Source organism: Balaenoptera physalus (assembly GCF_965194825.1).
Source record: "Balaenoptera physalus genome assembly, chromosome: 14".
Taxonomy (NCBI): domain Eukaryota; kingdom Metazoa; phylum Chordata; class Mammalia; order Artiodactyla; family Balaenopteridae; genus Balaenoptera; species Balaenoptera physalus.
This window is the reverse complement of record NC_138893.1, coordinates 47,672,502-47,685,264: the sequence shown is the minus strand read 5'-3', so window position 1 is coordinate 47,685,264 and position 12,763 is coordinate 47,672,502. Positions and strand designations below refer to the sequence as shown.

The 12,763-nt window shown below is 38.1% G+C and overlaps 1 protein-coding gene across 11 annotated transcripts in view; it reads right to left on the bottom strand.

The window, feature by feature from the left end:
• The window catches only part of CFAP43 (cilia and flagella associated protein 43), a 123,493-nt gene that overhangs the window by 29,038 nt on the left and 81,692 nt on the right, over positions 1–12,763 (bottom strand). For 10 of the 11 annotated variants that reach the window (XR_014253453.1, XM_082425056.1, XM_082425058.1 and 7 more), the window contains 3 exons: positions 8,643–8,768; positions 2,827–2,931; positions 517–633 (listed from right to left, as the gene is read on the bottom strand). Coding sequence is in view for 10 of the 11 variants with exons in the window: in XM_082425056.1 (XP_082281182.1) it covers positions 517–633; positions 2,827–2,931; positions 8,643–8,768 (348 nt within the window). In the remaining variant the exon portion in view is untranslated. The remainder of the gene's footprint in view (positions 1–516; positions 634–2,826; positions 2,932–8,642; positions 8,769–12,763) is intronic. The other variant, XM_082425060.1, reaches the window with a different exon arrangement.

The following is a 12,763-nucleotide window of genomic DNA, read 5'->3' as shown; positions in this document are numbered from 1 at the left end:
TGCCTTCATTTTAGTTTTAGAAAAAGAATGGATGCAAAGTTCTGGCCAAAATGAAACTACACCAATTGGGCAGTGTTTTTAAGTGGTTTGACAGAGATTGCTGGGGAAAAAAAGCTAGGATTGCTTTAGGAAAACTATAAATCCCATCAAAACAGATTCTACTTCATCCTTGGCCAATCTCTTAAAACACAATCCCCAGTGATAAGAGGTGATAAAAAGAGTATGTGTGGATGAAGAACTTCTGACCAGGACAAGAACAAAATCCCAAATCTCAATTTTAAAAGTATATCATCATATTTGAGGGATAGCCAATGTTGTTAGGATATAGGCTCCTTAATGTGGATATAGGCTCCTACATTCATTAGAATATATTCTACACATAAACAAGGAATATAAATATAAACACAACTAATATCTAAGCATATCTTAAGTAGTATTCCAACTCAAATCTGTATGAAGGAAATCCTGAAACAAAACACGTCACTTATATAAACACATATATATTTAAAATTGTACTTTAAGACACTCTGCTTCAATCTTCTTTTGCTGCACAACTCTCTTCAATTCTTTCAACTCTTCATCTGTGCGTTCTTTCATTGGGAAGTTCTCAACCACACATGGGATGTGAAAGCACTTGGGAAAAAAAGAGAAAAATGAAATAAATCCATTTTTAGAACAATTGTGTGTATCCGGGGCAGAGTGGAGCATATTTTCTCTGATCAAAATTAATCCATAGGTTATCATCATGCATGAGTGAAATGGCAGATGGAAGCTTTCTTTAAAATAAAACAATGTAGAGATCATCACACTAAGTGAAGTAAGTCAGACAGAGAAAGACAAATACCAGATGATACCACTTATATGTGGAATCTAAAATATGGCACAAATGAACTTATCTATAAAATAGAAACAGAGTCATAGACACAGAGAACAGACTTGCAGTTGCCAAGGGGAAGGAGGGAGGGAGAGGGATGGACTGGGAGTTTGGGGTTGGTAGATGCAAACTATTACATTTAGAATAGATAAACAACAAGGTCCTAATGTATAGTACAGGGAACAATACTCAATAGCCTGTGATAAACCATGATGGAAAAGAATATAAAAAAAGAATGTCTACATGTGTATAACTGAGTCACCTTGCTGTACAGCAGAGATCGTCACAACATTGTAAATCAACTCTACTTCAATTAAAAAAAAGAAATAAAATAAAACAATGTATGCCTTCAGTATTGGTGTAAACTTTGTATAAAAAATACTGTGCTTTTGTGAAAGATTTATTTCTAGAGCAGTGCTTCTCAACCAGAAGTGATTTTGCTGGCCCCTGTCCCCATCCTCTCCAGCCCCCCAGGGACATTTGGCAATGTCTGGAGACATTTTTGATTGTCACTGATTGGGGGGGGGGTGCGTGGAGTCTGCTGGGGCCTGATAGATAGAGGGAAGGGATGTTGTAAAATCCTCCAATCCTTAGGCCAGCCCCTAAAACAAAGAATTATCCAGCCCCAAGTGTGCCGTTCTCGAGAAACCCTGTTTTAGAGCCATACTCAATCACATAAATGGAGGGTGACCAATACTTCATTATCTAAACAGGGGGCATATTTGAAAGTGAAAAAGGTGCTGTTAATAGTTACTCTTGGACCACAGGCATAAACTGGGACTCTTGGTCACCCTACACAAAGAGGGAAACTGTGTTGGGAGGAATCTCAATAAAAAGGCACAAAAAACAGTCCTTTAGAAAATGTGAAGGTAGGGGCTTCCCTGGTGGCTCAGTGGTTAAGATTCCACCTGCTAATGCAGGGGACATGGGTTTGAGCCCTGGTCCACATGCCGCGGAGCAACTAAGCCTGTGCACCACAACTACTGAGCCTACACTCTAGGACCTGCGAGCCACAACTACTGAGCCTGCGAGCCACAACTACTGATCCCACATGCCACAACTACTGAAGCCCGCGCGCCTAGAGCCTGTGCTCCGCAACAAGAGAAGCCATCACAATGAGAAGCCCACACACCGCAACAAAGAGTAGACCCTGCTCACCGCAACTAGAGAAAGCCCACCCGCAGCAACGAAGACCTAACACAGCCAAAAATTAAAAAATAAATTAAAAAAAAAAAGATCATAAAAATCTCACTGTGAATATTAAAAAAAAAAAAGAAAAAGAAAATGTGAAGGCAGGTACAGGTAGAAATGTGAATAATACGCAGAGCAACTAAGCCCGTGCGCCACAACTACCGAGCCTGTGCTCTAGAGCCCATGAGCCACATCTACTGAGCCCACGTGCCACAACTACTGAAGCCCGTGCGCCTAGAGCCCGTGCTCCACAAGACAAGCCACTGCAATGAGAAGCCACGCACTGCAGCGAAGAGTAGCCCCCACTTGCCGCAACTAAAGAAAGCCCGTGCACAGCAATGAAGACCCAACACAGCCAAAAATAAATAAATAAAATAAATAAATTTATATAAAAAAAAAGAAATGTGAATAATATTATGTCTAATTTTCAATCTGTGTGGAATGTGAGTGAAGTGGCTTTTTGGAATAGACAGATATTGAGACCCGGATGCAGGTGGTGTCATAGAGGAAAGAGGGAAAGAGGTGCTGAAACAAAGCTTAAGAGATGCTGGCTTAGAAGCACATGGGGACTGAGCAGAGAGGAAAGAACGAGACAAGGGAAAAGACACATGGAGTCAGTACAAGAAGGGGCAAGGTGTGCTTTGAATGCTTTCCTATATATGGCTTTTCTTAAACTTTTTCTTTTTTAAATTTTCTGCCATGAGACTTTGCATGAAAATTTTAATTGGCTAAGGTGTTGTACCTGAAGTTCTATCTGTTACCTTAAGAGCTCGGCCTTTCACAGCCATCGAATTCCAGCATTCTTCTTTGATAAGTTCAGCCAAATATCTCTTGGCTAGGTTTTGCATCTCAGCATCCTTTCTTATCTTAAGGAACACAAATGAAGGGAAAAGTAAAAATGAAAATGTGGCCTCAAAAAAAATCTCAGTTGTAAAAACCAGATGCACTTGGAGGAGGATACTTCCCTGTCTTTGGTTTAGTCTGGAGGCTTAGAATTCCATTCCTTGAGGACTAGGGTGTCAACACAAACACCACTAAGGCAGGCAGGTCCTACACAGGAGCCAAGGCAGGTGTGCGGGCAGTTGCACAGCCATGGTAGCTGGATAGCTAACACACACATAATCACAGATCTGGCTGGTTGGCGCAAGGCGGTAAAGCAAACCCACTGTGCCAAGTTTTCCTGTTTTATTAGAAAAGTTTGAAATCTGTAAATGTTGGCTTAATCCTTGTCAATGCATATTTGAAGTGGCATTTTGTGACCCCTGTCTTGGGGTCTTTATTGCACTAAATTCTTCTATTGTTTATGTCCATTGTGAAATGAATGTTCCACTATTCTTGGGGATCGTATGATGTACCTTTTGCCATTTAGAAACATATGTTACCTCAATTCGTTTTATCTCAAGTGATTAAGTATTTTTATTTTAATAAAGTTTGCCAAAAGAGCTGGCATGAAAGTGACACCCAACAATCCTTAGTCCTTAGGGTCCTCTTCAGAAACTTTTTTTTTTTTTAATTTTTTTACTGAAGTATAGTTGATTTACAATGTTGTACAGAACCTTTTTTTTTGGCATTTCACTTTGTTGGCAGATCATTAGTAAACTAGCTGAAAATAATATCTCCCAGATTAGAAAATGTCTTATTTATTTATTCATTCATTCACTTACTCATTTTTCATGTTTATTTTATTCATTGTCTGAACAAATACCTTGTTTAATTTGCGTTTTATTTATTTTTGATTTTACCCATTGAGTTAATGGCTAATACAGTTTTAAATTATTTTTTCTTTTTTCAGAGATCAAAAATGTTCTTTATTTAGAAATAAAGAAGGTATTTGATGGGCTCTGGACATGATGGCAGACTGGACATGGCTGAGGAAAGAATCTCTGAGCTAGAGAATGTAACAATAGAATCTTCAAAAACATAGAATTCCTTTATTCCTTTTTAATTTCCATGGAATCTGTAGTGATGTTCCTCTTTCCTTCCTAACATTAGTAATTGTATCTATCTCTTTTTTTTCTTAGCTTAGCTATAGGCTTACTCATTTTATCAATCTTTTCAAAGAATCAGCTTTTGATTTCATTGATTCTTTTTTTTTTGAATTTTACTTTATTTTTTTATACAGCAGGTTCTCATTAGCTATCCATTTTATACATATTAGTGTATACATGTCAATCCCAATCTCCCAATTCATCACACCACTACCACCACCACCCCCGCCACTTTCCCCCCTTGGTGTCCATACGTTTGTTCTCTACATCTTTGTCTCAGTTTCTGCCCTGCAAACCAGGTCATCTGTACCATTTTTCTAGGTTCCACATATATGCGTTAATATACGATATTTGTTTTTCTCTTTCTGATTTACTTCACTCTGTATGATGGATCTCTAGATCCAGCCACGTCTCTACAAATGACCCAATTTCGTTCCTTTTTATGGCTGAGTAATATTCCATTGTATATATGTGCCATATCTTCTTTATCCATTCGTCTGTCGATGGGCATTTAGGTCGCTTCCATGTCCTGGCTATTGTAAATAGTGCTGCAGTGAACGTTAGGGTGCATGTGTCTTTTTGAATTATGGTTTTCTCTGGGTATATGCCCAGTAGTGGGATTGCTGGGTCATATGGTAATTCTGTTTTTAGTTTTTTAAGGAACCTCCATACTGTTCTCCATAGTGGCTGTATCAATTTACATTCCCACCAACAGTGCAAGAGGGTTCCCTTTTCTCCACACCCTCTCCAGCATTTGTTGTTTGTAGATTTTCTGATGATGCCCATTCTAACTGGTGTGCTACCTCACTGTAGCTTTGATTTGCATTTCTCTAATAATTAGTGATGCTGAGCAGCTTTTCATGTGCTTTTGGCCATCTGTATATCTTCTTTGGAGAAATGTCTATTTAGGTCTTCTGCCCATTTTTGGTTTGGGTTGTTTGTTTTTTTAATATTGAGCTGCATGAGCTGTTTATATATTTTGGAGATTAACCCTTTGTCTGTTGATTCGTTGGCAAATATTTTCTCCCATTCTGAGGGTTGTCTTTTCGTCTTGTTTATGGTTTCCTTTGCTGTGCAAAAGCTTTGAAGTTTCATTAGATCCCATTTGTTTATTTTTGTTTTTATTTCCATTACTCTAGGAGGTGGATCAAAAAAGATATTGCTGTGATTTATGTCAAAGAGTGTTCTTCCTATGTTTTCCTCTAAGAGTTTCATAGTGTCCGGTCTTACATTTAGGTCTCGAATCCATTTTGAGTTTTTTTTAATATAAATCACCTGTATGCGGCAGGTAGATTAGAAGGACTAATATTAGTGACAATTGCTATTCCTATGTTGTTTCTTACAACGGCCTGATAGGTTTTTTTTTTAATAGCTACTTTATTTATTTATTTATTTATTTATTTATTTATTTATTTATTTATTTATTTATGGCTGTGTTGGGTCTTCGTTTCGTGCGAGGGCTTTCTCTAGTTGTGGCAAGTGGGGGCCACTCTTCATCGCGGTGCACGGGCCTTTCACTATCGTGGCCCCTCCCGTTGCGGGGTACAGGCTCCAGACGTGCAGGCTCAGTAGTTGTGGCTCACGGGCCCAGTTGCTCCGTGGCATGTGGGATCTTTCCAGATCAGGGCTCGAACCCGTGTCCCCTGCATTAGCAGGCAGATTCTCAACCACTGCGCCACCAGGGAAGCCCTTGAGTTTATTTTTGTGTATGGTGTTAGGGAGTGTTCTAATTTCATTCTTTTACATGTAGCTGTCCAGTTTTCCCAGCACCACTTATTGTAGAGACTGTCTTTTTTCCATTGTATATCCTTGCCTCTTTTGTCATAGATTAGTTGACCATAGGTGCGTGGGTTTATCTCTGGGCTTTCTATCCTGTTCCATCGATCTATATTTCTGTTTTTGTGCCAGTACCACATTGTCTTGATTACTGTAGCTTTGTAGTATTAAATTATTTTTTCTTGAACAGCTGTTTTGGCATATTAATTGTCAGAACCTGTCTGATTCCCAGGCTCCTCCATTCCTCCCCTTGTTACTCTTGAGGCTATTTGCTCAATCCCTCCAGAATAATGCTAATACTGTGTCTAGGTGGTCATTACTGGGCTTTGGTCTTTGCCCTGTTGTTGAGATCCTGGCCAGGGTGGGTAATAGCCTGGTCCCTTTAGGACTGGGAGCCTTAGCTCTTCCCAGGGACTAGTGTTCTGCTCGCAGGTGGATTTATGGCGCCATCTGCTAACACTGTTCTGTCCTGGACTGTCTGGTTCTACTATCATGCCCAATCTAGGGCTGATATCTCTTCAAAGCCCAGAGCTCAGGAAAACTAAACAACATGAGGGAAATGAGCATGTGAAGAGCCTTTCTCTGTACCAAAGCCTGTGACAGAGGATCAAGGAGGCTCCTCGAGGGATGCACAGGAATTTGATAAGCAGCAAGGGATGGGGGCATCTGGAGCAGAGGCACAGGGTGGGGGTCAGGTGAGCAGAGTGGCTTCATCAGGGGTCAGTAGGTCAACAGTCCAGAGGAGCAGGTTCATGGGGCCGAGTGGTCAGACAAGAGCTTGGAGAAAAAAGCAATGAGAGGGTGAGGATGGGGGCAGGCACCTAAGCCGAACTCATTTTAGAGTGATCAAGATGAATGGGCTGGGAGAAGCTGGTGCCAGAATAGGAGGTGGCATTCCAGGCCTGTGAGGCCAGGGCCGAGGAGGATGAGCCAGAAGCCCGGTGGGCAGACCAGCACTGCTTACCGGCTCAGACTCGAGTTGGGGGCTCCTAGCCAAGTGACTCGAGCACCTAAGCCTTAGTTTCCTTAAGTGGGGAAAACAATAACCTACCTTTTTGGATTGCTGTGATGATCAAATAACATTCAAAAAGCCCCTAGACTGGTGCCTATCTGTTATAATAAGAAAAAGGGATCATTTCTAATAGCTTTCTGTTGTATGTTTAAAAACAAAAGCCAAATTCTTCACCACAACATACAAGGTCTTCAGAGCTGGCCTCTGCCTACCTCTCCCACCTCATTCCGTGAGGCCCTCTCCTGTCCACTGTGCTACAGCCTTTCTGGCCTTTCTGGCCCTGGAATACGCTGAGCAATTTCTGCCTCAGGGCCCTTGTTCTTGCTGCTCCCTTTGCCTGACATTCTCTTTCCTCAGATCTTTGTATAGTCAGCTCCCTCTTTTCTCTTAGTTTGCAACTGAAAGGTCCCCTCTTTAAAGTTGTCTTCTCTGACCACAAAAGTAGATCCCCCCGCATCTATTATCGAATCTGGTTTGTTTCCATCATATAATATATAGAGATTTGTTTATGGTCTCTGTTCTCTACTAGAGTAGCGCCATGTGGGTGGGACCTATCTGTATTATTCATTGTATCCCCAGCACCTACAGTAGTGCCTGGCATGTAATAGGTGTTCAATAAATGTTGCAGAATGAATGAATGGATGGGTGAATGAACATCCAGGTGAATTTTATCTCCTTGAGTTAGTCCCTTGAGGTACTTTTGGTATTAATTCTGTTATCTAATATATTTCCTCTCATTCTCAGCCTCATGTCATTTACCATTTGGACAGATCTGCCTCATTTTCACATCTTCACTCCAGTCATTAATAAACATGTTTAACAGGACAGAGTTCTGGGGCACATGATTGGAGATTTCTCTCCTAGAATCATCAGTCAAATAACAAGTCTCTTTTTGGTGAAGTTGTTTAACCAACTATAATCCACTTAAATGTCCTTATATCCAGCTATATTTAATTCTCTTGTTCAGTGGGGATAATGTTTTTATACTTGCATACTCAAAGAATCAAATGTACTGTGCAGGTTGAGAGAGAGGTTGCTTAAGAACATCCTGTGTAAAACACTCTTAAGGCTTTTACCCAAAATAAAATCCATATGAGTAAGCAATGTGTTGTGACTGCCACAAAACAGTGCAAAGGGTGAATTAATAGAAGTACAGTACCTAGAAAAATGGAGGTTTCAGTTCATGCTTTTCTCTAAACTGGAAAGATAATCATTAAATTTCTTTTGTGGGTGCCATACAGAAATAAAACAAAATTAGATGAAAACTACAACAATAATAAAACGATTAAAACTACAGTATATGATATCATAGGAGCTGGGATAGTTAGCCTAGACAAGATACATAGGAAACATGGTAACTGCTAGTCTTCTCTAACCACTTTCACTGTGGCTATAGAGTAGATGGTGCTCAAAGAGTAGAAGAATCAGTGAGTACAGGGAGAAAGATTTCAACTCTAATTAAGAAAGGGCTTACTAAACCAAAAATGTTTGAAGTTGGTATGAGGTGGCTGAGGAGATCTCTAAAAACGTTCAAATATATGGTGGAAGATGGTTGACATTAATGTCATGGGGGAGAGACAAACATCAGATGTCTGGCTGGTCTAGATGTTCTTCTTTCCCCTGACTCCCAAATTCAATAATGCTCTGACTCATTCCATTTGTATGCACTAAATTTGCTGTATTCACATCACGCTGGAAAAGGTTTGTTTTATTTGCATTATCCTAGAAAAGTTCTCCTTCCTATTTTCTTTTTACATTCTTTATTAAATCTTTATGGTGCTTAAATCAGATTTTTCCATACCTTTGCCACTTCTTCCTCACTTTCATCGTGGAGTCTTTCCAGTTCTTCAAGATCCAGGCCAAATTCTTGTTGCTCTAATTTTGCAATATTATCTACTGCTTCATTTTCTTCCATCATGTCCAGAATCTGAATTTTCCAATAGTAAAGAATGGAGACAAGCAAAGAATTAAACTTTAAAGGGATGGTTTTCTGAGTCTCTTCAGACAGCAACCAATAAAAAAAAATAGATATTCTGTTTATCTAAATGTAACTATCAAATAAAGAATTAGGTTATAGGCTTATTTAGGTTTTAAGGTTTAATCCATAAAAGCTCATTCATCTAAAAACAACAAAAATATGAAATGATATTAAGGAATTACTGATATTTAGGTGTGCTAGTAGTATTATTATCAAGTATTTTCAGAGTTCTTATCTTTTAGACACATATACTTAAATAATTAAAGACGAAATGATATGACATCTGGGGTATTTTTCAAAACAATCAGGGGAGAGGATAGTGGATGGTGTATAGAGGAAAAAATATTGGTGATTAGATTTATTATATTATTATTCCCTCCACTTTTATATATATTTGAACATTTCTATAATAAAAATATCTTTAAAAGTTTATAGCTTCAAAAAATTCAGTGACAAAGGGCACAGATTACAACACATATGACAAAATATTAATATCTTCAAAATATAAAGAGCCCTTACAAATAAACAAAAACAACAAAGACAATATGAGAGAAAAAAATGAGGACTTCAGTTTCAAAATGGACTGAGAATGGGCTTTACAATCTTCCTTTCTTGCCCCAATCTATAAAATTAAGAGGAAAAAAAGTGTATAATAAATCAATAAATCCAACACTGCAATTAAGAGGGGGAAGAAAAGCATCCTTCAATAGCATGGAAACTATAAAGTCTGAAGGATGAAAATCAGTTGGATCTGAATGATGCATCATGGCCCCATGGGTCCCCAGGACAGAGCTCAGAAAAAGGTAGACTGTAATACCTGCTGAAGTCAGATCTCCTACACATCTTCTTCCCAAGCTTGCTGAACTGGTGTAGTGAAATTATAATAGGGAATTTCAATTATAAAGAGTGAGAGAGTGGCATGGACTTATATATACTACCAAATGTAAAATAGATAGCTAGTGGGAAGCAGCTGCATAGCACAGGGAGATCAGCTCCGTGCTTTGTGACCTAGTGGGGTGGGATAGGGAGGGTGGGAGGGAGACGCAAGAGGGAGGAGATATGGGGATATATGTATACATATAGCTGATTCACTTTGTTTTACAGCAGAAACTAACACACCATTGTAAAGCAATTATACTCCAATAAAGATGTTAAAAACAAAAAAAGATGAGCATGCAATAATGAAAATAAAAATGGATCACAAAATATTTGGGGAACAAGAAGACCACTGAAGACAGACAATAAATTCAATAAACAGAAAACTTGTTACGCAAAGAGAAAGAGTTAATTAAGCAAGAAGAGTAGAATTTTAGAGTAACTAGGGATGCAAAATATTAGATTATAAAATAATCAAGAGATTATGGAACTTAAAAGTTTAATCTTTGAAACAAACAAAAAATTCGACAGATGGGCTGAACAGCAAAATGGACACAGTTGAAGATAATTAATGATCTGTAAAAGTCAGTTAAGAATTCTCCCTGAGTGTAACAAAGGATAAAAAGATGAAAATGTGAAAGAAAAATTAATAAACATGTATGACATATCTAGAAGTACCTGTTACTAATATGACTTTAAGAAGGAGAGAATAAAGAGAACAGGAGCCATGATGTTTAAAGAAACAATAAGGGAGGATTATTTAAAGACACAATAAAGCATGAATACTCAAGATTCAAAGGGTATAACAAGTGTTGAGCCAGCCCAGGTCTAGAGAAAGAAATGTCGGGAAACTAAAGAACCAAATCCTAAACATTTCTGAAGAGGAAAAGAGTATCACAAAAATAGAAGAATTAGACTAATAGAAGAACTCACATCAGCAACACTGAATGCAAGAATACAATGGATCAATAGCTTTGGATCAAAGTTTTAAGTGAAAGAAAAACCTTCAATCTCTAATTCTATAGTCATCAAACCATCATTCAAGTGTGAGGTCCAAATAGAGTAGAGTCATTTGTAAAAATTCAGGGGCTCAGAAAGTTCACTAATACCTACACCTCTGAAAGGATTATTAAGGACGTACTGAAGTCAGAGGGAAGGTAGGCAAAAAGACTTATTAAGTCTAAATAAGATTTACACATTTTTAAGAGTTTTTAAAGGTACCAATTTAAACTATAATTCTAAATGATATCAATGAGAGAAAGTGGGGAAGCAGAAGGAGATGAAAACGTAAAAACTGAGAACAACATAAGCATACTGGGGCTCTTATCTGGAGGGCAGATATGGTATGATACACGCTAAACCAGAGCTTCTCCAACTTTAATGTGCCTATGAATCACCTAGGGATCTTGTGAAAATAGCAGATTCTGATTCAGGACATCTGGGATGGGGTCAAGATCCCAGGTGGTGTCAATGCTTCTGTGCTCTATACCATTGAGTAGGAAGGCACCAGGTGATGTTAAAAAAAAATAGGAGGTCAAGCATGTGAGTTAGAATTTTATAAGAAGAATATATTTATGACTCCCAAAATAGTTGAAAAGAAAAAAGAAAAAAGAATAACAAAAAATGCACAAGCAATCCAAGCACATAGGAAAGAGGGAAAAAGAAAAAACTTGGAAATAGGTTAAACAGAAAGCCCAAAATCAAATGGCAGGAATTATGTGTAAACATATCAATAATTATAATAAACGTGGCTAAACTCACCTATTAAAACTCTTAGATAGGATTTAAAGAAAACAATCCAGCTATATACTGATTAGAGCACAGAATAAACTTGGAAATAAAGCAATGGAAAAAGATACATAAATAAGTGCTGGCAAAAGGAAATACAGCAAAAAATATTAATATAAAAAAACAAGGGGCTTCCTTGGCGGTGCAGTGGTTAAGAATCCACCTGCCAATGCAGGGGACATGGGTTCGAGCCCTGGTCCAGCAAGATCCCACATGCCGTGGAGCAACTAAGCCCGTGAGCCACAATTACGGAGCCTGCGCTCTAGAGCCCGCGAGCCACAACTACTGAGCCCATGCGCCACAACTACTGAAGCCCGCGCACCTAGAGTCTGTGCTCTGCAACAAGAGAAGCCACTGCAATGAGAAGCCCGTGCACTGCAACGAACAGTAGCCCCCACTCGCTGCAACTAGAGAAAGCCCGCACGCAGCAACGAAGACCCAACACAGCCAAAAAAATTAATAAATAAAAAATAATAATAATAAAAAAGTTTTAAAAATCAAAATGTAGAGTTAAGAACATTTAAAGAGACAAAGCTAAATATTCATAGGGCTAAAAGAAACAATCTACCAAGGTGATCTGTCATGTACATTTTTGTATCTAACATACATATGATAAAAATACAAGGATAAATTGCCAAACTGCTAATCATATCCTAGAAAACAGTTTAAATAGCAAAAACATGAACTTTACTAACTTAACTAACAAAATTAGATTGATCTAATAGGAATTTAAAGAACATTTTACCCACCCTCCCCCTCCAAAAACCCAGAGAATAAATACTCTTTACAAACACATGGAACACTCACAAAAGACCAGATACAAGACCACAGAGATAATCTCAACAAGCTTTATTTACTGAGCATAGTGAAATAAAGTTCAAAGTTAGCAACAGAAAGATATACAAAACAATCTATAAGTAATAGACAAAACAATCTGGAAATTAAAAATAGAAAAATACATACACTCTTGTAGAAAACCCTTTGGTTGATATGTTCAAAATTGAATTAGAAATATTTACAACTAGGCAATAATGAGAAATTGCATATCAAAATCAGTGCAATGTAGTCAGTGGTACTCAGAGGAATACTTATGGCCACATGCATACTAGAAAAAAAAAAAGAAAATAAACCACATTTTCAACTAAAAAAAGTAACAAATGAGGTAAAATAAACCTGAATGAAGCAAGGAAGAATGAATAAAATTCTAAATTGATCAAATCCTAAATTTATAAAATGTATAGGCATAAAATTCTGTATAATTTTCTCTTATAATAACAGAG